Raw genomic sequence first — 26,758 nt, 5'->3', positions numbered from 1 at the left:
TTTTCCTGTGAAAGCCACATATTACACTTAGAGCATCCTCAAATCAGAACAGAGCTGAGCCAGGTTGCTCTGAGCTGAAGCTGGGGCTGGCCTGGCAGTTTGGGGGCTATGAATTGGCTGTTTGGGGGCAGTGTAGGAGCTGGATCCTGCTCATCCTAATGAAAGGCACATCACCCCATGGAAATAACCCCGGGTTTTCAGAGCATTCCTATGGGGACACAGGCCCATCTGTGAACTGGGTTAGGACAAGGGGACAACAGGGATAGGGCAGCAACCCTGCCCCAGCATCGCAGGGGCATCCTCCACCCCATCCCATGCCCATGAGGTGCTCAGGGGAAGGCAGGCACCAGGCTCAGCACCTCCATCCTCCCGTCTCTCGGGAAGGAGCAGGAACCAGTTTATTCCTGATGGGGAGAACGGAGCTGCAGTGATGGGCACTGGGGACAGCCTGGCCCAGCGCTGCCTGCAATCAGCTGCCAAATGGGATTGCGTGGCCGGGCTTTTTACACACGGATGTGTGCGATGAACTCGCAGCCTCGCCTGCTCCCGAGAGGGATGAGCGCAAACACGAGCGAGCTGAGCCCCTCAGCTCCCTCTGCATCCCCGTTAAACCCCACTTCCACGCCTGCCAGGTTTGCCATGACCCAGGAGCAGGCGGAGCAGGATGTCGGGGCTGTTGGGAATGGGGAAACGCCTGCACTGTGGCTGACCAGCCTTGTCCCTGCCTGGCTCTCATGCACAGCACCCATAGACCAGTGTGCTGGATTGGGACCTTGACCAAGAGGATGGATAGTTTCCTCCCTCACCCCAACAAAGACCCACCATCCTGACAGCTCCAAAGCAGGATGGCACCTGGGGACAAGGGGATAACTGAGCTCCTCCTGGGTGCTTTACCCCATGCCAAAGCACAGCGCATCCTCCCAGGGGCAGCGGTGAGTGGCTCAGCTCCGGGTAGAAGCTCAGCTTGGGCTGGCCCATCAGCCTGAGCCACCTAAGCAGTACTGCCCCTAAGCTGCCACGGCTTCAGTGGTGATTTTCTCCCTCACCACCCTCAAGATCTCCCTTCCCTGCATGGCCCAGACCCAAAGAAATGCCCCCAAACCTTCCAGCTGGAGGAGACATCCCCAGTGATGCTGGCACCATCTCAGCACCGTTAAAGATGTCCTGGATGTGGGGACAACTCACCCCACCATGCACCAAGGAGCTGGGGATGGTTGATGATTTCATCCCCAGCCCAGTGCCTCGATGCTAATAATATTAATGATGCTTCTGAGCACCGGGTTAAAAACAGCACCAGCTCTGAATCCAGGCTGTAGCTCAACCCCCCTAAATGAACCCACCACCATCCCCTCCCTAAGCAGAGCTTGACACCAGCTCATTTCCCCCCGTCTTGCTTTTAGAAACAGTTCTTCTATAGAACATGATGCGGGCAGGCAGCAATCCAGCACTGGCATGGCTGTCTCCCTGCGCTGAGTGATGGGTGAGGGCAGCACAAGGGCTGTGGTGGCAGTAGGGGACCAAGGGACAGGGCTGAAAGGGGGACATAAGAGTTTGGGTTGGAAGGCACCGTAAAGCTCATCCAGCTCCAACCCCTGCCACAGGCAGGGACCCCTTCCACTGGAGCAGCTTCCTCCAAGCCCCTGTGTCCAACCTGGCCTTGAGCACTGCCAGGGATGGGGCAGCCACAGCTTCTCTGGGCACCCTGTGCCAGCGCCTCAGCACCCTCACAGGGAAGAGCTTCTGCCTAAGAGCTCAGCTCAGTCTCCCCTCGGGCAGGTTCAAGCCATTCCCCTTGCCCTGTCCCTACAGGCCCTTGTCCCAAGCCCTTGTCCCAAGCTGCATCCCAGAGACCACGGTGAGCCTGGGAATCATTGTCCAAACCAACCCCCACCCCCATTTATTTGTCAAGGCACAAAATTCCCCTTCAGATCCTGGATTTTAAATAAAACCAAAACCCAGCACCAGAGTCCTCGAGGGCCTTCACCCCCGGAGCGGTACCAGGGCCGTGCCACCTCGGTCACCATGGCAGCTTGGATGCCCCAGGTACCCAGCAGCAGTGGGAGGACCCCCAGACACGTTCTGGGGCAATGACCCCCAGTCCCATGCTCAGCCCCATGCACCAGCTGGGTTTGTCCTCACCAGTGCTTCAGCCCCCAAAGCAGCAGCTTTGTCACCATGGGGAGGCCAAGGGGGGGCTTCACCCGGCCAGCAGGTACCCCCCCCCCAGCCCTGCCTTCTGTCACCTGGGATAATTCAAGGCAGGAGATAACAGCCCCAAGGGCACTTTGCGTTTAAGGCAGAAATGAAAGTCCAGTGGGAACCACAGTGGTGCAAGGGGACAAAAGAGTCACCCCCACACATCCCCAGAGTGGTACCACCATCGGGGACAAGAGCACCAGCTCTGCACCCCGGTGCCTGGGAGTCCTGCAGCTCCCCATCCATCTTCCCAGAGCCTCCAGGGCTCCATGTGTTGCTCACTGAGCCCATCACCACTCTCAAGGCCTCTGGGCTTAAAAAGGGCAGCAAAGTTTGCCCTGGAAGGCACCTGGAAGGTGGCTGGCTCAGCTGCGGCCACGCAGGACCAGGAACAGAAGGTGATGGTGGGGGGGGGAATGGTCGACCCTGGTTGCTCTCGGCCCCATGTGGGGATGGACAGATGGACAGGGAAGAGCCTCCACCGTGCATCATCCCTGGGAAGGATGCACCGGTCCTGGGGGCTCACTGGGGATAGAGAGATTCAACTGCTCCCCAGCCCCAGGCACCCCAAAGACAAGGCTGGGGACAGAGGAGGGTGTCGGGGCTCAGGATGAGGGGTGGCAGCAGGTCCATGCCCTTGCCAGGGGCCCTGGAGCTCATCCCCACTGCGGCTGGTGCAGGGCACAGGCACTGCTTGGGGGCATCCCAGCTCCCATCAGTCGATTTCTTGCTCATTATCTGGGGAGAAAAAGAGAAGACTGAATGAAAACGTGCAAAGACGTTAACAAAGACTCATTCCCAAGCCCAAACGAATGAGTTCATCCAGCTGACAACAGCTCTGGGCTGTACTGGCTCTGGAAAACTGGGATCCCCACTCCCAGGGCCGATGCCAGCCCCGGTAAATAAGCCGAGGCACATGTAGGTGTGTTTTTATCCCTCCCTCCATCCTCCTGGATAGACACCCCCCCTCCTCCTCCAGCTGGCAAGCCCTGGCAGATGGTAATACCCAAGCTTTATTGCTCCTGTGACAGTGGCTGAGGTGCAAGCAGATGTCTTTGACATGGGGTCAAGGAAACAGGGTCCACTGTGGAGGGAAAGCCAAGAGGCTGGGAAGCTGAGCATGGGCTGGAGAGGCTGGAGAGGGAGGTGAGGGCAGGGAGGAGGAAAAGAAGGAGGAGAAGTGGGGCCGGCTGATGCTTCACTAAAGGTGGGAAGGGGAAGGGAGAAAGGGCTTTTATTAACTTAGTGGTGGGGAGGCAGAAATGGCATGAGAGGAAAACCAGGGCTGTTAATAAAAGAGGAAGGAGGGTTAAATGAGCAGAGAACAGCAGCAGCAGAGGCCAAGCTCTGCCTTTAATAGGAAAGGGAATGAATTAAAAGATTGAGATCTTGGAATGAGGATGAGCTGGGGAGGAGCAGGGCTGACCAAGCACGGAACCCACTGGAGTGCGTCACAGGGCTGGGGTGCATGATAGGCTGTTGGCAGCACCGAGCCAGGACGCTGGGAAAAGGTCCTCAAAGGTAAAACCAGGAGCTGGGGCCCCACTTCCCATGGGTTTCCAGCAGGATTTCAGCATCAGGCTCCTGCTGGAGAATTCTGCATGGGGAGGGATGCAGCTCACGCAAAGTGAGGACCAACTCCATCCCTTCCTCTCCTCTTGGCAACACCCGGAGACAGACCCAGGTTCCTCAGGCTTTTCCTGCCCCCCGCCAGTGTCCAAGAAAAGGAAGGATAAGAGAAGAAACACCATGTCAAAGCCATCAGCTGCATCACTCCATCACTGCTGGGAGACACGGCTGGTGACCAGAGCTAGTGCAGCCCTAACTGGAATGGAAATGGGTGATGGGAAATAACTGATCTAAGAAAATCTGATTGAGAACTGGGGGACAAAATGAAATAAATATGAACAAATTGAGACACCCCACCCCAAAACCCAGTGAAGGATGATGGAGATGCAATAGATGCTTTCCACTCAGATCTGAGCATCATCTCCAGTGCTCTTAGGAGGAAACCTTCATCACGAGCCAGCTCATGGTCCTACACTGTTGCCTGGCAAATGCACTCACCCTCTTTGCTCTCTGTGCTCTTCAGGAGCTGCAAAGCTGCAAAAAGCAGAGCAGCACTTGGTCAGTCAAGGAGGAAACAACCGAGAGCCCTGTTTTGGGCAACCCACCCCAATAATTGCCAATTTCCACTGCAAACCAACCCCTGGTCCCTAAATCGCACCAGCAGGAAGGAGCCAGCATCCCAAGCGGGCTCCTGCACCAGCAGATAAAGGCAATCACTTGGGCACATGATTCACCTGTTTGATGACAGCCGAGCATCACAAGTGCTTTTCTCTTCAGAGATAGGGTGGCTTATCACGGAGAGCCAGCCTGAGGGGGTGCACTGGGGAGTGGGCGAGCAGGGGGGGGTGAGCACAGATGGAGGATGTAAAGCACACCGCAGTGGCACAAGCACATCTATATCATAAGCATCATGCACCCACCTGTCTTGGGTTCTCCCCCCTCCTCATCCTGCTCCTCCGTCCCTGCAAAAGAACAAGCCAGAGCGTGTGAAGCTCCATCCCAGCTCCCTGAACGTGGTGGGTGCCCCTTGTATCGCTGCCATCCCCAGTGCTCAGAGCTACCCCATATCCCAAGGTCTGCTCAGGACCAGGTGCTGCGGAGCCACTGGTGATGCTCAGGGAGGAGGTGAGTGGTACCCACCTGCACCTGGAACCCCATGGTGGGGGTTCCTGCAGCACAAGGCTGGGCTGGGCTGGCCCATCCCCTACAAGCAAAGCAGGAAAAGCCACAGCTCCGGGTGATGCAGCACAGCCACTCACCTCCCTATTTATAGCACAGCCACCATCTGGAGCAGTGCTTGGCAAGGGGCTTAGCAGGGAGACCACGGATCCCCCAACGCCTCCGGGACACCCCATCAGCACTGAGGGATGAGCATCCCCTTCACACCCACCAGCTGCCACCCTGTCTGGGAGCCCAGGAGCTCTGCACCCCATGGGTAAAACCTGCCACCATGCCAGAAAGCACAGCAAAAATCACTGCTCCTGCCTCCCGTGGCTGCCAGGCCCACAGGCAGGGGCCCTGCCTGGATTCTGGCTGGCCAAGAGTGACAGCAAAACGTTATTGCTATGGGCAGGCAGCCATCAGTGCAACACATCACGAGCTGGGAGCTGTGTCTTGATGGTAAAGAGCTGAGGTCAGCTGGCCGGGGGCCACAGCTGAGCATCACTGCACTGCAAATCCCCTGGCCAAGGGGAAAACACTCTGTTAGAGGGGGAAAAAATACATCTATATTATTTTATATATGTATCTCCTGCAGACCATTCCCAGGATAAAACCCTCTTGGTCCCCACTGCTGGGGGCACCCCACAGCCAGGCATCAGGGCGATACGGGCACAAGACAGAGAGAGGAGGAGCGAGACAGGAACCCCCGGGGAGGAAGGCTGCAGGTCCCAGCCCTGCAGCATGGAACTGGCAGGGAAAGGCTCTGGCAGAGCAAACGCCTCGGGAGGCAGCAAGGGGAAACAAATGGGAACACCAGGAAAGCTGCTTCCGCAGCCATTTCAGAGCACGGCAGCTTTTTACAGCAATAAAACCTCCCTCTTTTGTGCAAACACGTTCCCATAATAATAAAAAAACCCAAAAAAGCCCTAAGCCACCAAACAGGAGGATGCAGAAAACCAGAGCGTGGAGCATCTCTCTCATGCCATTTCAGTGTCAAAGCACTTGGTGTTTCCATGGTGGCAAGTGCTAAAAGCACCTTGTCAGAGGAGATGCTCCACGCACACCCAGGTGTGGGTACCAGACAAGCAGAGGATGCTCGGAGTAGGGAGGTGAGAGGGGGAGAAGGAAAAGTAGGGAGCACTTTCACTGGGGAGAGGGAGTGGGGGGAGGAAACCAAGTGTATGTTTGAAAGAGCTGCCTGGAGCAATGCATGCAGCCAGCACAGGTACAGATCTGCTGGTGCCCACCAACCCCAGCAGCTCCGAGCATCTCTAACACCACCAAGGCAAACCCGCACTGGTTACAATTTGCCATGGCTCCCCCCATCCATTGTCCTCTGCAAACCTCATCCCTTTTCCAGGGGGAAACCCACCACATTACCTGCATTTTCCTCCTCTTCCTCACAGCTCTGGCGGATCTTCTTCTGGCACACGTAGGCCAGGACGATGAGCAGCCCCACGACGCAAATGGCAAGTCCCACTGTCACCCAGAGAGCCACGGCAGGGAAGGCGAGGTGCTGGCCTTGCAGGGGGAGGAAAGGGAGATGCCACCACAGTGAGTGGTGCTCCAACAGGGGGGACACGTGCCCAGGGGACATCCCCATGGAAGGAGTTGGTGGCACAAGAGGTGGGTTTGGAAGTAAAACCGTTGGTGCCTCTGATTAAGGCCTCCCCCCACAGGTCTGGATGAGCAGAAACAGCAGGTTGAGGCACTCCTTAAAATACTTCATTAACTTTTAAGTCATTACACTAATGAATTCAAAAGGCAGGCTGAGCTTTCACTTGCTGGGGAGCTCCAAAGAACCATTAGATGATGCAGCGCCTGTTCCCTTTCCCCTCTCATCTTAGCCCAGGAAGGATGGGGACACCTTCCCCAGCATTCGGGACAGCCTGGCAGGGACCACCAGGACTTGGGGCTATCTCCTGGAGCACCAGAACTCCATTTTCCCCTATAATAGTGCTCCTTGCCACAAACCCTGCCCTTCCACAGATGTCACCCCAAGGCTGACCATTTGCTCATGAGGCCATACAAAAGCCACCCCCTCTCCCCAGCCAGCAGCATCCACACAGGTTTCCCTGCAAGAGTTTGCTGCATCCAGCCAAAACACCAATGCTCCACCAAGGACCCACCTTCCCAACCCAGTGCCGTACTGAGGGTTATGAAACAGTAATTAATGCTGAGGAGAACATGAGGTTCTAAAGACCTCCAGGAGGGCAGAACTAGAATGGACCAGGTGCTCAATGAACTTCTCCAGCCTGTAGTTTTGAAGTAGGACTGCTGCAGCTGGGATGGAGAACTCCAAACCCCAGAGCATCCTTAGCATCGCTAAGGAGAAGACAAGCACCATGCCCTGTGCTGGCTTAGACTGGGCAACTAGCAAAGTGAGAGACTAAGAACTAAGGATGCTGGTTCTTGCTGGGATGCTGGTGTGGGGGGACAGGGAGGACAGCACAGCCTCAAGTCACCCTTGCAAGTCCATGGGGAGAGAGGTGGAGCAGAGATATGGGGTAGCAACCCCAGTAGAGATCCCAGTGCCACCACAATCACCTTCTTCAGGCAGTGCCCATCACTTCCCTTCCCCAGTTTGGGCCCCCCAGGCTCACCTGTGATGGTGACAGAAGCTTGGGTCTCCTGCTGCAGCACCGGGTTTCGCACCACACAGGAGTAGGTGCTGCTGGGCTCCACCAGCACCTGGAGCACGCTGTGCACGTCAAAGAGACCTTCTTCGTTGGCCACCTGGGACGTGGTGATGTTCTCTGTGATGTTGCTGCCCTGGCTGTCCTGCCAGAGGACGCTGGCCTCGGGGTAGCCGCGGGAAGCGTGGCAAGTCACCACTGCCAGATCTCCTGGCTTCAAGTGCTTGTTAGGCTCCAGGTTCATATGGGGCTTGGAGTAGGGAGCTGCAAGGAAGAGGGCAGCCAGCATGAGCAAAGGATGCAGATCATAAGGAACCCAATGAGGTTGGGCAATGACAAATTCTTCAAGCTGATAGAACCAACCAGATGAAGCCTCCCCAGCTTTGGTTCATGGCCATGTTTCTATAAGAGCCTCTCCATCACTGCAGGGAAGGGACTGCAGACCCCACCAGCAAGATTCTGGGGAGATCATAGAATCATAGACTGGTTTGGGCTAGAAAGGACCTTAAGATCATCCAGTTCCAGCCTCCTGCCATGGGCAGGGACACCTCACACTGGAGCATGTCCAACCTGGCCTTGAACACTGCCAGGGATGGGGCAGCCACAGCTTCTCTGGGCACCCTGTGCCAGCGCCTCAGCACCCTCACAGGGAAGAGCTTCTGCTTTATATCCAACCTGACCTTCCCCTGTTTCAGTCTGAACACCCCTTGTCCTGTCGCTACAGTCCCCTGATGAAGAGTCCCTCTCCAGCATCAGTGTAGCTGGTTGGTCTCTAACAGAGACCTGACTTCATGGGGAGACCGTGGCAAGGCGGAGACAGAAAGAGACTCCAGAGAGGAACAAAGCATGATGGAGAACCCCTCTTTTTGGGCAGACATGTAGGGACCCCCCAACTCTCCATCCCTCACCTGCCACTTGCAATGTCACAGCAGCACTGTTGTGGTCCTGGACCCGGACAAAGCAGGTGAAGCTGCCCTCATCCGAGATCTCCACACGCCGGAGCAGCAGCGAGACGTTGCCCTGGGCCAGCTGGTCATAGAACAGGGCTGTACGGTTGGCATAGCCCCCACCCTGGTCTTCCAGCTGGTCCCGACCACCAGAGAAGCTGTGGACCAAGCGCTTGGTGTCGGTCAGCTGCCAGATGAGGCTCAGGTCGTTGAGGCTGAAGTTGGCCTCGGGAGAGAAGGAGCAGTGCAGGGTTGTGTCTCGGCCGAAAAGAGCCACCACGGGCTCATCCGGGACCTGGATCTCAATGGCACCTGCAGGAGGGTGGTAAGGGCAAAAGCACGGGGTGGTGAGACCCTGCAGAAGCACCTCCTTAACTCTCCATGTCAGTAACAGGAAAGGAAAACAAGGGATGCCCATGGAAGGGACCCAGGGGTAGGTGGCATCTCAGCTGTGACCATGGGCACCTCAACCTGCACCCCACCAGGACAAGCAGCTTGGTTTTTTCCCATGGGTAGAGGATATATGGGGGTGACAGCGGTGGGGACACAGCCCCGTGTCCCCAGGATGAGCCAGCAGCTCTGGGCAGCACCATGGCCAGGCTGGGAGGCGCTAGATGGCACCAGTGCTCCAGCACAATGCCAACGGCGTGCCACAGCACGATGCCAACCTCATCCCAGTGCCACAGCATGATGCCAATCCTTTCCCACTGCCATGGCATAATGCCAGCCTCATTCCAGTGCCACCTCAGGATGCCAACAACCACGGTGCCAAGCCATGGCAGGACACCAACCCTGCCATTGTATCAGGGAGCAACACCAACCATGCCAGGGCTGCCGGACCCTCCACACCTGGAGCTGGTCCTGGGGTGCCCATTGGCAGCAAGCAGCAACATCCTCCAAAGCAGACCCAGGGCACTTCATTCACCAGAAAAAAGCTCCCCTCAGACCAAGGATTTGCTTTATGTTCCAACCTCAAAACCACTGCAGAACACAACAAAGGTGTTACCTATGGCAAATACCTCTCTGGAGATAACGGCAGCAACGAGCCATTACATTTTAAGCAGGTGGGAAGGAGCCAGGCAGGAGAAGAGTGCTCAGGCAGGGTGCCTGGCTCTAGACTCGAGAGCATCAGGTATCCCTCTGGCTAATAATCAATGCCAGTGGGTTTTAGGACGTACTACCCAGCCTGGCCAGAATCACTGCTGAGTGTTCCGAAGGGATTCAGTCCCAGCATCCCTCCCAGGTCGAGGTGATGCAGCCTGGGAGACCAGGAGATGCAGTGCATGGAGACAGACCCAGGGGAGTCAGAAACCTTCAGGATTTCCTCCTCCCTTGGCTCTGCTGTTCAGCTGTGCCATGCAGGAGGTGGTGTCCCTGCTCTGAGGGTGACCCATGTGCACCAAGAGACATCACTAAGACCCCCAAACCAGGAGAAACACCTCATGGGTGCTGCCACCGGGGACCATGGGTCAAAGGCAGCTTTGTCAGGATGAGCATGGCACGAAGGACACCTCCTTCGGGGTGCTGACACACAGACCCCCCCCAGCCCCACTCACCTGCCAGGCCGAGCACCAGTGCTCTCAGGGCAAGCAGCGGGCAGAGCATCCTTGGCTCGAGCAATGACTGGGGGAGGAAGCAGAAGCGAGCGCAGCCGTGGTGTCCTCACCGGGTTTCCTCTCTCATTACAAGTACCCCGAGCTGAGGAAAAACAGAAGGAAACAATGAGATGGTGCCAGGGACCAGGGACAAAGAGAAGGGAGAAGACCGGCACCATGCAGAGGATCCCATGCCAGCGGCACCCGGAGCACCCACCCCGTTGTGAAAGGCAGGAGGGGGTTTGCCTCCAGCCTGGAACCAGCCAAGTCCCAGGGTTTAGGAAGCCGAGGGACCCGGAGGCAGCTCTGGTGCTGGAGGCGTTGGCCGGTGCCCTGGGGAAGCCACGTGAGCCTCTTCCCCTCCTCGCTGCTTCTCCTCCCCTTTTGTTTCTCCCTTTCCAAGCACAGCGCTGGGCTGTTACATCCCTGTGCTCCAAGAGGAAGCAACGCGCTCCCCATGTCCAAAATCACTAAAAGCTAAACATAAAGAGGTCTGCAGATTCCTGGCGCTGCCAACAGCGAGAAGGCTGCGAGGTTCATCCCCACTCATGAGGCTGCCCTGAGAAAAGGGATACAAAAGCAGAGCATCCCGGAGCTGGATGTGAGGAGAGGTGAGGGCAAGCTGCCCGGCACTGCTGGCTACCGCGGCTCGCTTCCCGAGCATCCCTCCCTGCCGTGCCTGGAGCAAGCCAGGCCCCTCGTGACCGGCATTCCTCCCTCATAGCAGGAGCTGCAGCCAGCATCACCACTGCCGTGTCCCATCCCATCCCATCCCGTCCCATCCCAGACCCCCCTGCTCTGCCTTTAGCACCGACAAGTTTTGACACAACAGCTCCACTTGCAATAAGTCAGTGTCAGGGCACCGGTGTCCCAGGGTGCAGAGGGAACTTCAGCCGCTGGCTCCTTCATCCTTAAAACCCCTTTAAGTGGGGAAACAGCAGCCCTGAAGCTCTGCTCAGCTCAGTCCCACGGGGGAAACCGAAGCATAGGGTGAGACGGAGGCATGGGGGGGAACCCAGGCCCAGGGGGAAACTGAGGCACAGCTCTGCTCCAGCATCCCCTCTCCTTCCCTCCCGAGCACGAGGTTCCTCTGGGGAAAACAAATTCCCCAGCTTTTTTCCCAAGCCATATCGCTGAATCTCACCTTTTCCCAAGGGGATGAGCCCAGAGCCAGCCCCAGGCGGGTGGGAAGAGAGGGACATGCAGTGGGAGAGGGTGACAGGGCAGCGCCCAGCTGCCCATTGAGGGAAACGTGAGTCACCTCCTCCTGCTCACCCTCGAAGCGCTTTCCTCTTCCTGGGGATGCTCAAATCAATTCCATTTTACAGGTTCTGTGACCTATGAGTCCTGCCAGACCATCCCAGAGGAGTCACAGGAAGGGGGCACCCATGTTCCCAACACTCCTTTCAATGGGGCTCCGGCTTTTCCGTGACTCAGTTTCCCCATCCCTGCGGGATGGGCTCTGCCCCAGACCTCAGCTTCTGTCACAAGCTGGGATCTAATGAACCTCACAAATGTGTTCCCATGGACAACCAGGATGGCTGAACCCCTGGGATAATGAAACCCTCTGTTGCAGCAGGACCACACGTCACCCTGTTAAATATTAACTATCATGCTGCCAAAACGCTGCTCTTCTGTAACACCCGAATTACCAGCTGCCGGATTCTCCCCTGTGATGCTGGAAGCGCAAGAAGAGCCTCTGCTGGTGTAGGGAGAAGCCCCAGGCCAACCCAGTTTCTGCGGGAGCCCCCCGGTTTGCTCCTCTCCTCCCCGGGGTTTGTGCCAGCAAAGAGCCCGGCTCTGCCCTAGACTATTTTTAGTCCCAGTGTAACTCGTGGGTGGGAAGGAGAAGGTCCCCGCTTGCACCGCAGGACCCTGTGGGGCTGGGACGGGGGCGGTAGACAAGAGGGGTGTGCGAACCCCGGTCCCAAGGCAGTGATTTGGGGTGCAGCGCGTGGCGGTGGAAAGGAAGGGTTATCCCTCCGGGACACAAAAGGGGAACCATCGCTTCCTCCGGAGCCGGGGTCAGTCTCAAGCGTGGGAGCGGGCTTTACGTTACCGGGGCGTTATTAACCGGATGGGTCTATAGGGATGCCGCCTCCCTGCGCCCCAACGGGCCTCGACGGCGGGACCCTGTGGTGACACCGCCTGCACCCCGAGCCCCCGCAAGGCTCCGCGCAGCCCCGGGGGGGCACGGCTGGGGACCGGGGCAGCTCCATTCATTGCGCCCTCCGGGAACAGCGGCCTCGTTCCCACCCCCGGCCCGAGGGAGGGGAGCGGCAGCAGCGGCCGCTCCTGGGGCCGGGCCCTGCCCCACGGGCCCCGCTCCCGGATGGGATCCACCGGGACCGACTCCTTTCCCCCCCCCCCCCAGCTCCGGTCCCCGCCACGTCCCCAGCGCTGCCCCCCCCCCCGGGGGCACTTACCGGGAAAGCGGCGGGGAAGGGCGGGAGAGCGCGCGCCGCCGCGGGAGGGCCGGTCGCGGGGCGGTGGCTCCGGCTCTGATTGGCTGCGAGCGCTTCCTGCCGCGGTCCAGCCGCGCGAGGAGGAGGGGCCGGGGAGCGGAGGGGGGCGTGGGGGGTAAGGGGCACGGGGGCACGGAGAGGGAATGGGATGCACAGGGATGGGTGCACGGAGATAGGGAATGGGGTGCACAGGGATGGGTGCACGGAGAGGGAATGGGGTGCACAGGGATGGGTGCACGGAGATAGGGAATGGGGTGCACAGGGATGGGTGCACGGAGATGGGGAATGGGGTGCACAGGGATGGGTGCACGGAGATGGGGAATGGGGTGCACAGGGATGGGTGCACAGAGAGATGGTATGGGATGCGCAGGGATGGGTGCACGGAGATGGGGAATGGGGTGCACAGGGATGGGTGCACAGAGATAGGGAATGGGGTGCACAGGGATGGGGAACCAAAGCACATGGAGCCAAGGGTTACACACAGCCAGAGCATTGAGGTGCACAAAGCTCGGGAACTGCGGTGTGAAGCCCTCCCATCAAATCCGGGAGATGCAGACCTGGAGACCCAAGGGACTGGGATACACCCAGCCAAGGGGAATGGGGTGCAGAGAACCTCAAAAGGGGGACTCAGGCCCTCAAATGTGGGCCTAGGGTGCATGGCAAGGCAGGAGAGTGAGCATCTCCTCTGGGATGAACAAAAGGCAGCTGGAGTTTCCATCTGCATAGACCAGACACAGGCCACTTCCCAGGGAAAAACCTGGCTGATGATTCACCTACACAGAGGCAGCTGAACTCCACACCGTGCTCAGGAGAAAGTGCTGCTGGAGGGTAGAGGGGGACCCCAAGTAGGTGGGAGCTGTGGTGCTAGAAGGGGACATCCCTGAGGGGCTTCCACACACAGCATCTCCTTTATACAGCCTTAGGCAGGCACTAGCACCACTCCCAACACACACAGAAGGGATGTGGCCAGAGCAGGGTAGGAAAGGAAGAGGAGGAAGAGCAGGGAGCTGGGCTCTTTGTTAGGGTGATTTTTCAGCAGCACACACACACACACACCAGATGTTTCCCAAAGGAAGCAGCTTCTTGTTTTTAAGCTGATTTTCTTAGGGGGTTCCTCAACGCCAGCAGCTCTTGTTGTGCTCTCAAAGGCTCCAGCAGCTTCAGGCCATACCCCAGAGCCAGGTGCCCATGTGGGAGGTTTGGATCCTGTTGCTCCAGAGCAAAGGAAGCTCCTCACCCTTTTTGATTACAGAGGGAAGCAGGAACAGCCAGACCTGGAGAGCTTAAAATTAAAAGGCAAATAAGAATAACCTGAAACGTGCTATATTTAAAACCATTTGAGTCTTTCCCTCACACTTCCAGACAAGGCAGGATTTTTCAGTGACAAAGCACACCTTGACCCAAGCCCTTTGGCTGATAGCAGCAAGAACGAGAAAGGGTGAAGCCAATGCACTTCAAAAGCCCTGCAACTAAACTGGGAGCCCCGGGCTCCATTTGAGATGTGTCCTGCAGATCAAGTGGCTTTCTCTTTCTGTGCTCAGCCTGGGTGTGTGGACAGCCAATGGAGAAGACCCAGCCATCAGCCCCTCAGTGATGCAGCAGGGAGATGGGTGAGTTGCAAGGACCTTCTGCATGAGATGGTTCCCTCTTCCACAAGCAATAGCTCCCTGGACTTCTCCTGCACCAAAGCTCAGCAACCCAAAAATGCAGGTGGAACCCAAGGATTTTGCAAAGATGTCCCCCCCCAAAAGACATCATCACAGCTCCATCACTTTGTCCCTTCTCCCAACAGTTCACATGATCAAAGCAGCATCACAGCTTTGATACCTTAACTGCAAGCGCAACTCTGCTCCTGTTCGTCTTTGAAGATCCAAAGTGAGCATCGGAGCACCAGGAGCTTTCTCACTGTTAAAGAAGGAGAACCTAAGCAGCTTGGAAACAAAGACAGGTTTTTCAACATCAAAACTAGCTAAAAATTCAAATCCATGCTGTTTGCAAGCCTGCTCATCATTAACAATGAAAGGGCTTCCAGGGAGGGATTTAACCAGTAGATGTTCTCCATCGCAAATGATTGTTTTGGACTTATTTTCCTTCCTCAAACCCTTCAGTACACAAGGTGTGTGCATCAAAATGTGCATAATAATGACACAAAATACAGAGAGGCAAAGGAAAGAACTGCAATTTGCAACTTTAATTTCACACTCAGACAGGATTTGATCAAGGGGAGGAAGAATAACCAGAAAGAATGGATGGAGGTGCTGGAGCAAATCCAGAGCTTCCCAACAAGGTGTCCATAGCGTGTGGGCTCTGTGCATCCCAAGGGAAGCTTGCATGGCTGTTTCTCCTCCCCATCACAAGCATGGAAATACTACACAGCACCAGCACTTTCCAGCTGCCAAGGATGTAGGAATCAAATCTGCAGTGCCCAGGAGGATCTCCTGTGTTTCCTTCCAGCACAGGACATCAGGCACACATCATCTTCATGATCAATTCAGTACAAGGCAGGAGGGTAAATCCCACCTTGGCTACATGCAGATTTCCATCCAACTAAGGGCAACTAAGATGATGAAGGGAGTGGAGCATCTCCCTTATGAGGGAAGACTGAGGGAGCTGGGTCTCTATAGTTTGGAGAAGAGGAGATTGAGGGGTGACCTTATTAGTGTATATAAATATATAAAGGGGGAGTGTCACGAGGATGGAGCCAGGCTCTTCTCAGTGGCAAACAATGAAAGGACAAGGGGAAATGGGTACAAACTGGAACACAAGAGGTTCCACTTAAACTTGAGAAGAAACTTCTTCTCAGGGTGACGGAACACTGGAACAGGCTGCCCAGGGAGGTTGTGGAGTTTCCTTCTCTGGAGACATTCAAAACCCGCCTGGACACGTTCCTGTGTAACCTTATCTAGGTGTTCCTGCTCCGGCAGGGGGAATGGACTAGATGATCTTTTGAGGTCCCTTACAATCTCTAACATACTGTGATACTGTGAAAACTACCAGATCATCCATTTTGGAGCACTTTGGAAGTGAACATCAGTCAGCTCCACGCAGTGGTAACTGGGTTACTCCTGTGGGTGAGTGGCTGGAGCTCCTCCACTGCAGGATCCTTGGACATACGGAAAACAGCTCTGGCTCCTCCTGCTGCAGACTCAAAAACATCACAGTGGCAAAAAGCAAAGGATCAGGAGAAGCAGGAAGGGGGTTTTGAGGTTGCTTTGAACCAAGAGGCAGAGCAGTGAGCCAGTGCCAAGAGAAAACAATCCCAACACTAACCTGGGAGCCTCCCGAGGCGTTTTTGATGAGGCTGCATCCGGATAACCTCAATCCTGCTCACTCAGGAGGAACAGAGCTGGAACACTTTGGATGTGGCCATCCCGAGGCACAGGGTCAGGGCTGGGGATGGTGAATCACTCACCACCACCCGAGCACAGATGGTTTAGGCCTGTGTGTGGAGCAGGAGGCTGCTTTGGAGAGAGTCAGCATTTCTGTGGTACACAAGGATCATTCATAAGCAGAGGGCCGAGCAATGGACTCCAGATGCAGAACCACCCCAGGGGAAGATAGCGAGGGATGGAATGAATCTGATTCTGCACCAGGTACACACAAACCCTTCCTCCTCTCCTTCCCAACACAGACACAAGACCCCACCACCAGGAGACACTCAAAACAGGCTTGGAGCCTTCATCTGCCCTTCATACCAGCTACAATGGTTACCCCTAAATTCAGGGGGGGCTTTATCTGTCCTAGATGACAATAGCAAAAAGTGCTAGAGGTTGCCAGTGCTGGTGCTCCCACAACTGCAGATGAACCACTCTTGCTGACTTGTATTGGGATCAGCACCCCAAATTCACCCTGGGGAGGGGGCACAGATCAGGAAAGCTCCTTGGTGGCACAGGTCAGTCCCCAGAGCAGAGCTGGGGCACATGAAGGGGGTTTTGCCCACATCTGGGCTCGAGGGATGTCCACCTGCCATTGACACCCCCAAAACACCCCCCCGCCCCCAGTTCCCCACTTCACACAGGGCCTCTCAGGAGCAGAAGATGAAGCTGCTCTGTGTGCAGATGGTTTCTGCAGCCTGCTTTGGAGCAGCCGCTGCAGGATGAAAAGGCTCCTCTTTGTTCCAGCTGCATTGCCTCTGAGGCACACGGGGAGGAAGAGCAAGCTGGTAGGCAGAGCTGTGCACCAGGCCCTTGGAGAGCATTTCCCCTCCCCCAGACATGGAAAATGAGCGTTTTTCCTCCCCTTTTGTTTCCACATCCTTCCCAGGCATCCCCCAGTCCTTCCACCCAGCCTTGCTGCCATAAGCAGCTACAGCATGAAGCAGTGAAGCACCTCTGCTGCAGCCACCACTGCTTCCAGCAACCCCACTGTGCTGGGACTCATCAGCACCCAACAACCAGCAAGGGCAGGATGAAGGAAAATGCCTTCCAACATCCCCCCCCCCCCAGTCTAAGAAACATAAGAACTGCTCCCCAAAGTCATAACCCCTCTGTGCTCATCTCCAGGTATTGCCAGAGCCTTCATCTGTCCCTGCAGCATCCTCTGCTGACCCATAGCCACCTTATAGCAGCACAGCCAGGGCCTGCTCTCCCTCATCATCCTCCTCCAGCCAAGCTGTGGTGCTGGCCTGGCCAGGAGCAGGCAGGAGCAATGTACATGAGAGACCTGAGGTGAGAAATGCCCCGAGTCCAGCACTGATGGCTTTGCAAAAGGCACCTCCCTGTCCTGCAGTGACTGGGCACCCCAGCCCTGGTCCTGCCATGGGTCCTCTCTGTAGAGTGAGGCAGAGGTGGGAAGCTGCAGAGTCCACCCTAACATGGGATGAAGATTCCATAACACTGGCAGGAGGAATTCCACAGCTGGGATGTCTCAGAAGATGAATCCATGCAACCTGTCCAGGCAGACACACTTTCTCCCCCTCTTTACCTGATGGATACTCCCATTAAACCACCAGCTTTAATCGCTTCCTGATGATGCAGTTCTCCCAACACTACCATGTGGCCTTCTCCTACCTGCTTGCCAGCATGTGTCCCTGTACTCATCATCACATCTCCTGTGATGTGCATCTCCTGACCACACCAGACAGATCGCCAGCTCACAGAGGAGCAGGCAGGAGCACAGGGCTTTCTGGCTCACTTACAAAGCATGTATTGCATTCTCACCTCCCAGGAAATTCATTCAGTTCAAAGCAGGCTATCTGTAAATATTAGTAAGGTATTTTCTTATCAGGGAAAAGTCACAAAGCTTTTCTTTTCCCCAGGAACACCTCTGCAAGATTGCTTTCACCAGGACATTCGTTCACCAATTCATCATTAAAAAAACTGAAGTTTTATCTCTAAGGCCTTTCCTTTAGGTGTTTTCTTCAAAATCCAGACTGCAACAATAAGCAAACTCCACGTAGAGAGCACAGCAGCAACAGCACAGCCAACCTCAAGTGCACAAGCAAGGGAAATGAAGCAGAATAAATACCTGCACGGTGCCAAAGTGGAAGCACAGCACAGCAGGATGGGGTCACCACGGCCCAGAGAAAGCAGTGACACCGCAACCCAGCCATGCAGATCTTCAGATCTCAGACCAGTGAAGAATGAACTATGCCTGGTCCATTAGGTACTCAACACACACACAAGATAAGGGATACATGCTGTGTCCACAGGAACACCAGGTTTGCCTGCAGGCTGCACAGACTCTTAATGGTTACTCAACACTTCTATTTACCATCATAAGGTATCGTAAGTTGGACTGACCCGACAGCAGAGTGCAACTGCACTAATGCAAAGCTTTATGCTATTCCCCCCAAAATAGAACCTTAATCATCCCTGGGGCTGACTTGATGTAAGCAGCAGGGAGCCAGAGACTGCATTACATCCTAATGCACTTTGGATCTCAGCTCCTGTGTGGGAGATGCCCACCAGAGAGCATGCAGGGCCTGGCAGAGGCAGACAGCAGGTCTCACTTGGCAGCCTCCACCCCCTGGTTGCTGCTCACCATCTGCTGTGAGAGCTCCCAAGGCAGAGCCCGCTGTCAGCTGCAGGCTGACACACAGCCCAGACTCTCCTGCTCAGCATCCCAACCCCTCCACAGCACAGCAGCACCCCTGAAGTAAAGGGACCATGCTGCCATTAGTGTTTCTGCTGTTAGACACTCCAAATATCCCTTTTAATCCCAGTTTCCCAGGGAATCTAAGTGCTGATCACATTGCTTACTGTCCCTCTTCTTCCCTTTAGCAAACTTTAGCTAAGTCTGAAAGGAGGTCAAACCTAAGGGATGCCTGGATTCCTACCAGCTTGGTTAGAGATTAAGCAGGAGTCAGAGGCGCATACACAGCCCAGGGTGGCAGCCAGCTGGCATCACAGCACACGTCCTGGCTCCATCCTAGCCATAATCTGTGCCATAGCTGTCCTGACAGGTCACTGGGGAGAAGGACTTAGTACAGCAGTGGGAAAGGGATGAGCAGAAGGAAAATGAAGGCCTGGGAAGGAATAACCTCCACACTGCTGCTCCCAGGGCAGCTGATTCAGGAAGCTAAGTGCTAGTGCACCACATCTCCAGACTCACCCACACATTTTTGGAGCCCACCCTTGTGCTGCACAGAACAGAGTTTTTCTTCCAAGAAAAGCCCTTCCCAAAGCAGCTCCTCCATCTCACCACCATCATCCTCCTCCTCCTCCTCTTCCTCCAAGGCAGCTGCCTGCAAGGAAAGGAATATGGCAACTGCACAAGTCACCACAAAGCTTGCCTGCAGCTGATGCTTTAGCCTCCTCAACTGCAGCTGTCCCATGGCAACGTGTCAAGTGTATCACTTAAAAGATGCCATGTTCACACCATTATCCCCATCCCAGTCCTCCCCATCACCATCTGTTTGGAGCTGTGCCCCCTCGACAGGTGGCTGGTGGGACAGCAAAAGGAACCAGCAGCTTTTTAGGGGATCTTGCAGCACAGGATACACCGACTGTCTCCCAAATATCCTGCCTCCTGCTTAGGAACAGTCCCACCAAGAGATTCCCACTCATGAAGCCAGGCAGAGACGTTGGCATGACAAGCTGAAGATGAGCTGTTTGTTCCCCCACGTTCTGCAGCAGTTTGATGAGCCTTGGGGGAGGTTTGCAGCACAGACCCCACTGACCTGCTGCAGGATGTGGATGGCCACAGGTCCTACCTGCCCTGGCCGATCCAAGCAATGCCCCACCAGGAATGCAGGTGGCTTCAGGACAGTTATCTGAGCTCCTGCAAACACATTCCTCACACAGCATGTTTAACCCTTTAGCCTGTGGTTTGTTTGCACTGTGCTTAAACCAAGCCTGGAAAAGGGCAGACATCAGCACAAGCCTGAAATAACCACATACCTCTGCACCCTCCTCAGCTGCTTTTAATGGAGACAACTCGGGACCAAGCTTTGTCTGAAGTCTGGAATCCACTCCCAAAGCCCACCAGCACCACAAGGTACAACACTGTGTGTGGAACCTGGAGAGGGGATAGAAGGTGAAGAGATGCTCGTGGTCACAGTTCCACCCCTGCTCCTAGTATCCCAGCCTTGCTGGAGCACAGCCATCCTCCACCACCCACCCAGCCACAGGCTTTGGGAGGCAATCCAGCCAGGACTGCTGGCAAGGGCCTCTGGACATGAGATTCCCAGCCTTCCTGCTGGCCTTCAGGCCTTTCCTCTTACCCCTGGCACACTCCGAGCTGGTTCACTTCCCATCCATCCATCCCCCATGCTCAGCATCCCTCTGTAATGTCCCTTTTAACACATCCTTTGCTCCTCTTCAGCCATTGCCCTGCCTGATTTATCTATTATTTCCTAAACTAGTTCTGCTTTCTAAAAGTACATGAGAAAGAGGTTTCAGACTTTCCACTTAAATAGGCTTTTTCTTCCACCCATGCTTCCCTAAAACTGTAATTCAAACAACTTTAATTGTATGTTATTGTCTTTCTGAGTCGCCCCTATGGATAATTCATCTTCCTTTAGTGTAGCCATAGGGAGCACAATCTTATCTTTCAGCTCCAGCAATGCTGACAGTTTCCTATCTTGTGATACCTTCTGCTCTTTTCCATGCTGGGGCTTTGTTACAGAGTTGATTAAAGCCAAATTGCTTTTTGCTGCAATTTTACCGCAATCTAACCCAGCAATGCCCCAAGAATCAGAGTCATCTTTCACAATGCTCATCCATTCACTGCTATAAAAGTCCTCCCTGCTCAGGGTGGAGGAGCTCTAACTCTGTATCAGCCACAGCGTTTGCCATCAGTTAAGCCTCCCCTGTGAGACAGGGGTGAGACACTGAAGCTGAGCCCCTGGCCACTCACTGCCATCCCCCATTGCTCATTTCCTCTTATTAATCAAAACCACTTCTGCTCAGAAATTGCTTTTCTTTCTGCATCTGCATCCAAAAGCTCTTCTCAAGCCCTTTCCACAGCCGCTTCCTTGTTTCTCAAAGGTGCCAGAGATCTGAAGCCCAAACATTATACCCAACACACACACACAACCTAGATCCTCCATGAGAAACCCCCAGTTCTCCCATCTTTGCTCGTTTCCAGGCCTTACCAGGGCATGGCACTGACCAACAAAGCCCCAGCCCTGAATCCAGCTTCTAATCCAGGGGGTTACGGAAGGGTTTTTAGCTACTCAGGTGACTCAGGACTCCAGCCATCCCCAGTCACCTGGGAGAAGGTTTCTGGATCTGCACAGTGCATCACTCCAGAGTTTCTGAAAGGATTCCACTGCCCCATGCTCCATCCCACCTCTTCCAGCTCCCAAGGAGGGACAGAGCCAAATACATCACAAAATTAGCTCTTTTCATTGCCCTGATGCTGCCTTGAAATCTCACTAGGTGAGCCTGTGTTGCTGGATGAGGAGCCCAAGCTCCCACCTCCAGGGAAAGGAGTAAACCAGACCCCTTGCAGACCAAGGGTCAGACCTTGCACTGCCCAGGGCAGGATGCTAGCAAGACCCTACCTGCTAGGCGTGGACATGCAAGCCCTCCCTTCAGCCAACACATTCCTCAGGTAAAAAGTGAAGCTAAAGGAATAGCTCTTACCTCAGACAAAGGGGTTGAGGCTCCTGGCAGCCCCCCAGGCCCCACACCAGTGGTACCCATACAGAAGGAAAGCTGGCCTGTGAACAACAGACCCATCACCTTCCCCCAGGGCCAGTGAGGAACAGGCATAGGACTGAACCAAGAGATAAAGGCAACCACGGCACAAGTGGGAGCATCATACTGGACCAAGCAACCCCAGGGAAGATGACTGGATTGGATGATGTCCATCTAGAGACAGGAAGACAGAGTTACCTACATAAAATACATAGATCCCACCTCAGAAAGTCCAGCCCAGGAGCCCAGGCTAAGACAGACCCACCTACAGAGCAACTACCTGGCTCCAAGCTTATATGGAGCAATGGGCAGAGGGTCGATGGGGCTCCCAGATGAAGCTGTTCAAGGCCACTAAAGCTTATTAGTGCCTACATGGCTGGGCTCAATCCTTCCTCATGACTGCTGTTTATTTTAGGGAGAAGGGAGCCTCAAGTGTCATCAAATCACTTTTAGTAAACCATTACATCATTAGCTTATATTAATGTGGCCCAGGAGAGCACAGACAGCCCCATCTCAGGAAGCCTGATCAGAGGAAGCCAGTAGATCTTTTGAAGCTAGAATCATAGGACAGAATCATAGAATAGTACAGGTTGGAAGGGACCTTCAAAGGTCATCTAGCCCATCCCCTCTGCAATGAGCAGGGCCATCTTCATCATAGAAAACCCCATAGGTCCAATCTGACCTGCACTACATGGGATTCAGAAAATGGTAATTTAATTGCCACAAGGCGTAAAGGCCAGCTAATACCTTTAGCTTTGATTTAGCTGGTAAAGCATGACCTGCAGGGGATGCTGAAAATAACCCTCATGTATAATAGATCCGATACCCACACATGTGATGCACAGTCCCCGCTGCACTATCACGAGCAATCTGTGCTGCCACAGGCTGTCTGTCAGTCATAATGAACTTCCCCCTGTCCTCCCCACAATGATCCATCCTGATGCTCTTCATTTCATTTTAATCATCAGCGTTTAGTGAAAGGCATCGGCGTTTCTGCCTCGTTGGCTGCGTGCGGCCGGACCCAGGGGGGAGGCAGCAAGAGGCTGCGGTCGATGTGAGCCATGATAGCACAGTTGTCCTTGATGTCTGGGTCACTGGGCTGCCTCCAGCCCCCCCAAACCAGGCTTCAGCCCCTATGTGGGGGCTCCTTTAGGAAGAGATGCATGTCATAGAGGAGCTGGGACCCAGAACCATGAGCTCAGCAGGGAAGAGCAGAGGGCCAGGGTGGCACAGGGAGATACATGGAGTCATAGAATGGTTAGGGTTGGAAAGGACGTTAAGATCATCCAGTTCCAACCCTCAAGATGAGGGCCCATGTGGCTCACTGAGGTGTCCCCTGATGTAATAAACGGTGTGCAGTGCTTTGGGCATGGCACAAGCTCATCTATCTCTTGAGCAACTGATGCCTGCAGGTTGGGTGACAAGTCCTGAGGATGCCAATGAGCCTGAGCAGCCCCACCTGGGACTCACACCCACACCTGCCTGTAGGCTTTGCAGCCTATTTAAGCTTAGCCCAGGGCCCTCTATCCTTGTTTGTGCTCCTGGGGTGCTGGCCTCTAGCTGAGACCTATCAACACCTCTACCTCATGATGGGTCCTATTGATCTGAATCCTGATCCAGACTGATTTCCACCTTAAATCAAGGTCTGTTTTGTCATCTTGAACCTGCCCCAGGACATTGTCCTGGCTGTGTCTGACCTTGGCTGCCCTCACCAGAATTGATCCTGAGCTGTGGGCTGATTTCTTAGCTTGGCCTCAAGCCTACCTTACTGCTGTGGACATGCCTGAAGACTGTGGCTCCTGGCTGCCTCCTGCCCTCCTTAATCAGGTACCTTGGGGCTGCTCCATCCCTGCTAGCCACCATGTCCCCTTGCTTCCCCCTGCCTTAGGGAGCAGTGTCCTTGGTGCTTCCTGGTACAACACCCCTACGTGCTGTGAGCTCCCCTTGGCCAAGGCCAAGTTCACAGGCTAACAGAATCTCAGCCTGGTTTGGGTTGGAAGGGACCTTAAAGCTGATCCAGTTCCAACCCCTACCATAGGCAGGGACCCCTTCCACTGGAGCAGCTTGCTCCAAGCCCCTGTGTCCAACCTAGCCTTGAACACTGCCAGAGATGGGGCAGCCACAGCTTCTCCGGGCACTCTGTGCCAGTGTCTCTGTCCTCAGAGTAACAGATTTATTTCTCATATCTAAATCTCCCCTCTTTCAGTTTAAAACCCTTGTCCTGAATGTCCCTTTTGTCCTGAATGACCTATGGGTGATAGCCCCAGGCCATCCCCCACAGGACACAGATATCCCTGCATGCAATCTACACATCCCTCTTCTGCCTATTCCAGGAAATGAAGCCAAGCCCTAGCTGCAGGCATTGCTCAGCCAGGCTCACGCTCACCCTGAGCAAACCCTGCGCTAATCCATGGGTGCCACCTGCCGTCTACTCCTGACGGCATCAGCCACAGCTTCATCCCCGCATCACTGCCAGCTGCTCCAGATGTTGGTTTCCCCCTGAGCCCTCTCAGAGGTCTCTGGCTGGGACCCACAGCCTGCAAGAACAAGTTGGGGATAACATGGGTGTCCCCCGGTGTGGCTGGATGGAACAGCTCCCAGCGGGAGGAGGATAACGTTATTCTTTTCCTTGAGATAATGAGGTCAGGGAACAGCTCTTGTGTATATGACTGGAAACTAAGTTATTGGAGGCACTTCCCTAAAAAAGTGGGTGGAGAAAATCAGTATTGTATGGATGAAATAATCACAACTGAGAGAAATAACTGTGAAGTTGGGTCAGGAGTGGGGGAAGCCCTTTCCTTTCTTTCTGTCCTTCTTGCTCTTTTTCTGCAGAAAAGAAGGTTAAATAAACTTAAGACTTTTTGTCCTAACAAAGATGAAATCAAATATGCTGATAATTCTCATTGGACTCTTTGTTCACACTAGAAATAATTATGACCAGCACTACCCTTTCTGTCACAATGATTGTTTTGTGTGGAAAAAAAACAGTTCTTTTGGGGAAGAAGGGGGGGGTGTAATCAGTTAAAACACTTTGACCAGTTCTGACAGGAACATTTGAACATAGAGCAGGATGGGGGATTGCTGGAAATAACCAAACTGCCATTACCCAGTGGGGTTGGGATGTGTAAAGGGAGCTTTCTGCAAAATAAGAAAGCACATCTATATTCTTTTATTACTACCCTGGGAGCTTTCCTCCTTTTCTTCCATTTTTCTTCTTCTTTTTTTTTTTCCAGAAAGCCACTTGTCTCCAATTTTAGAAGCTTTTCCTCCAACTTTCGTTCCTCAGAGCATGTTTCTCTATAATTTTATGAGCTTTTTCTTTGTGCTTCATTCCTCTGAGCACTACTTTATGTTCCTGTTCAATCTTTCTCTGGCTCTTTAGGATGAAAGTTTGCAAGCAGTCCCTCATGCAGCACAGCCCTGTCTGTAAGAAGAGCCAGAGAGCCTTTGTGGTGACTCACTGGGATGGGTGTCACCTCTGTCTGATAGCTCCATTCTGTTCCCTGATTAGGTTAATGGTGTTCCCTGCCTGCCATTGTGCCTTTGGAGAGATTAATCTGTATATACCTAACGTACATTAACCCTATGACACAAAGGCCAGGGATACTTTTTTGGATGCTTTAACTCCTCTGCCATGCTGCAAGGCAAGCAAGGAGCACGGAGGGCTGGGGTCTGAGTTTGGCTGGCTCTATATAACATACATGCACAGATGTATTGCACTGTGTTTGCTCATTCATCTCTCCCCCCCTGCACGCACAAAACAAACATGTTATCTTGATCATGCACTCGATAGTGCAGTCTGGTTTGCAAATAGACTCTGTGTGTGTGTCTGGCTCCAAGCTGATTGGAGCCTGTTGGATATGGATCTGGGTTTTCTCTAGCATGTAGTTCTCAAAGCATTACCTGGTGTTTCTCAGCCCTGAGAGCTGCTGCAATAGCAGGGCTGTGCTGCTAGACGTCAGCAAGTGCTTTGTGCTCTACCCTACATTTCCAACTTGCCAATAATAGATGCAAATGAAGGTGAGTGCAAGTGAGCCTCCTAGAGGCAAAGCTTGCTTCAAGTGCCAAAGCATATCAATAAATATATCCGAATAACAGGGATCTCATAAGCCCTTCCTCTCACAAGAAGACAGGCTGAAAGATCATGCAGGAAAACGGTTGATGTTGCTTTGAAACACGAGAATTGAAACTTTAACGAATCTGCTGCTGATTATGTGGGGATTTTGTTCTGAATCCAACATTTGCTTACCACCTTTTGCTGAAGACTTAAGGAATTATCAGAGAAGAACCAAAACTGAGACATCCCAGTGAAAAGATGAGTCTTGCTTGAAGGGAAAATGCAGGGATTTTGAGTTACTGTATTTGGAAACTTTGACACATCAGACTTTCCCCTGCCACTCATGAGCTCTGGAATCACCATATCCACATAAGAAAAGCCTGGGAAGGCTCAACCTGGGGGAATACCAGCTTTTGTAAGAAACCTCTTTCCTCCCTACCAAGCCACTAGGTTGAATTTGTTGCTGGCAAACCCTCATTTTCTCCACTATAAGTGCAACCTGTTGCAAGAGGAGGTACTCAGATGTGGTAGAACAGGTTTTTACCCTATACTAGCCATGGCTGGATGCTGGAGTATGGCAGGAATAGGTCTTGTAATATATATATTTCAGGGAACTGTAGGAACCCTATTTGTTCCCCAAAGGGCTCTTGAAGGCAACAGCAAGCTTCAGATCAGGTCTGTCAGCACAGTCCTCTTCTGGCCATGGCAAAGACCGCTTCAGTTTCCTAGGCAGTATGTTCACAGTATCTCAGGTCTGTGCAATCTTCACTACCTGCTCTGGGTAACCACCTTAGAGCCTTCAAGGGAAACTCCAGCAGAGCAAACACCCAGTGAGCACACACACAGGGTGAAACTGGTGGTAAGCAGGGCAGTGTGTCTGGGGATTGTCTCTAGCACAGAGCCAGAGGAACGTGACGGGTGAGTTATGCAATTGTGGGGAGAAGATCTAACAACACAAGAGTGTGCTGAGCTGGTTATGGAGGGGGAAAGAAGAAAAAGCCTTCTGCTAACTTTGGCCCAGGCCTCTGGCAGCATGAGTCACAGTGAGC

General features: G+C 54.1%; 1 protein-coding gene across 2 annotated transcripts; it reads right to left on the bottom strand.

Annotated features, from left to right (window-relative positions):
* Positions 1-1,868: 1,868 nt before the first annotated feature.
* Positions 1,869-22,051, bottom strand: CD276 (CD276 molecule). 2 transcript variants are annotated; one of them, XM_061349953.1, is made up of 11 exons: positions 21,933-22,051; positions 15,840-16,051; positions 14,397-14,474; positions 13,626-13,851; positions 10,066-10,207; positions 8,471-8,821; positions 7,530-7,826; positions 6,307-6,447; positions 4,686-4,727; positions 4,264-4,299; positions 1,869-2,934 (listed from the first exon to the last, which is right to left on the bottom strand). In XM_061349953.1, the coding sequence occupies exons 5-11, from the start codon at positions 10,112-10,114 to the stop codon at positions 2,912-2,914; spliced, it is 939 nt and encodes a 312-aa protein (XP_061205937.1). In that variant the 5' UTR covers positions 10,115-10,207; positions 13,626-13,851; positions 14,397-14,474; positions 15,840-16,051; positions 21,933-22,051; the 3' UTR covers positions 1,869-2,911. The 2 variants fall into 2 exon arrangements, with proteins under 2 accessions (XP_061205937.1, XP_061205939.1); XM_061349955.1 differs by lacking the exons at positions 13,626-13,851; positions 14,397-14,474; positions 15,840-16,051; positions 21,933-22,051 and adding an exon at positions 12,531-12,641.
* Between the last annotated feature and the right edge of the window lie 4,707 nt (positions 22,052-26,758).

This window comes from Neopsephotus bourkii, unplaced genomic scaffold, assembly GCF_033783945.1.
Source record: "Neopsephotus bourkii isolate Nb327-2 ecotype Australia unplaced genomic scaffold, CSIRO-AGI_Nbou_v1 NB_463, whole genome shotgun sequence".
In the NCBI taxonomy this organism is placed as follows: domain Eukaryota; kingdom Metazoa; phylum Chordata; class Aves; order Psittaciformes; family Psittacidae; genus Neopsephotus; species Neopsephotus bourkii.
Note: the sequence above shows the minus strand (reverse complement) of the source record. Positions and strands in the feature narration are given on the sequence as shown.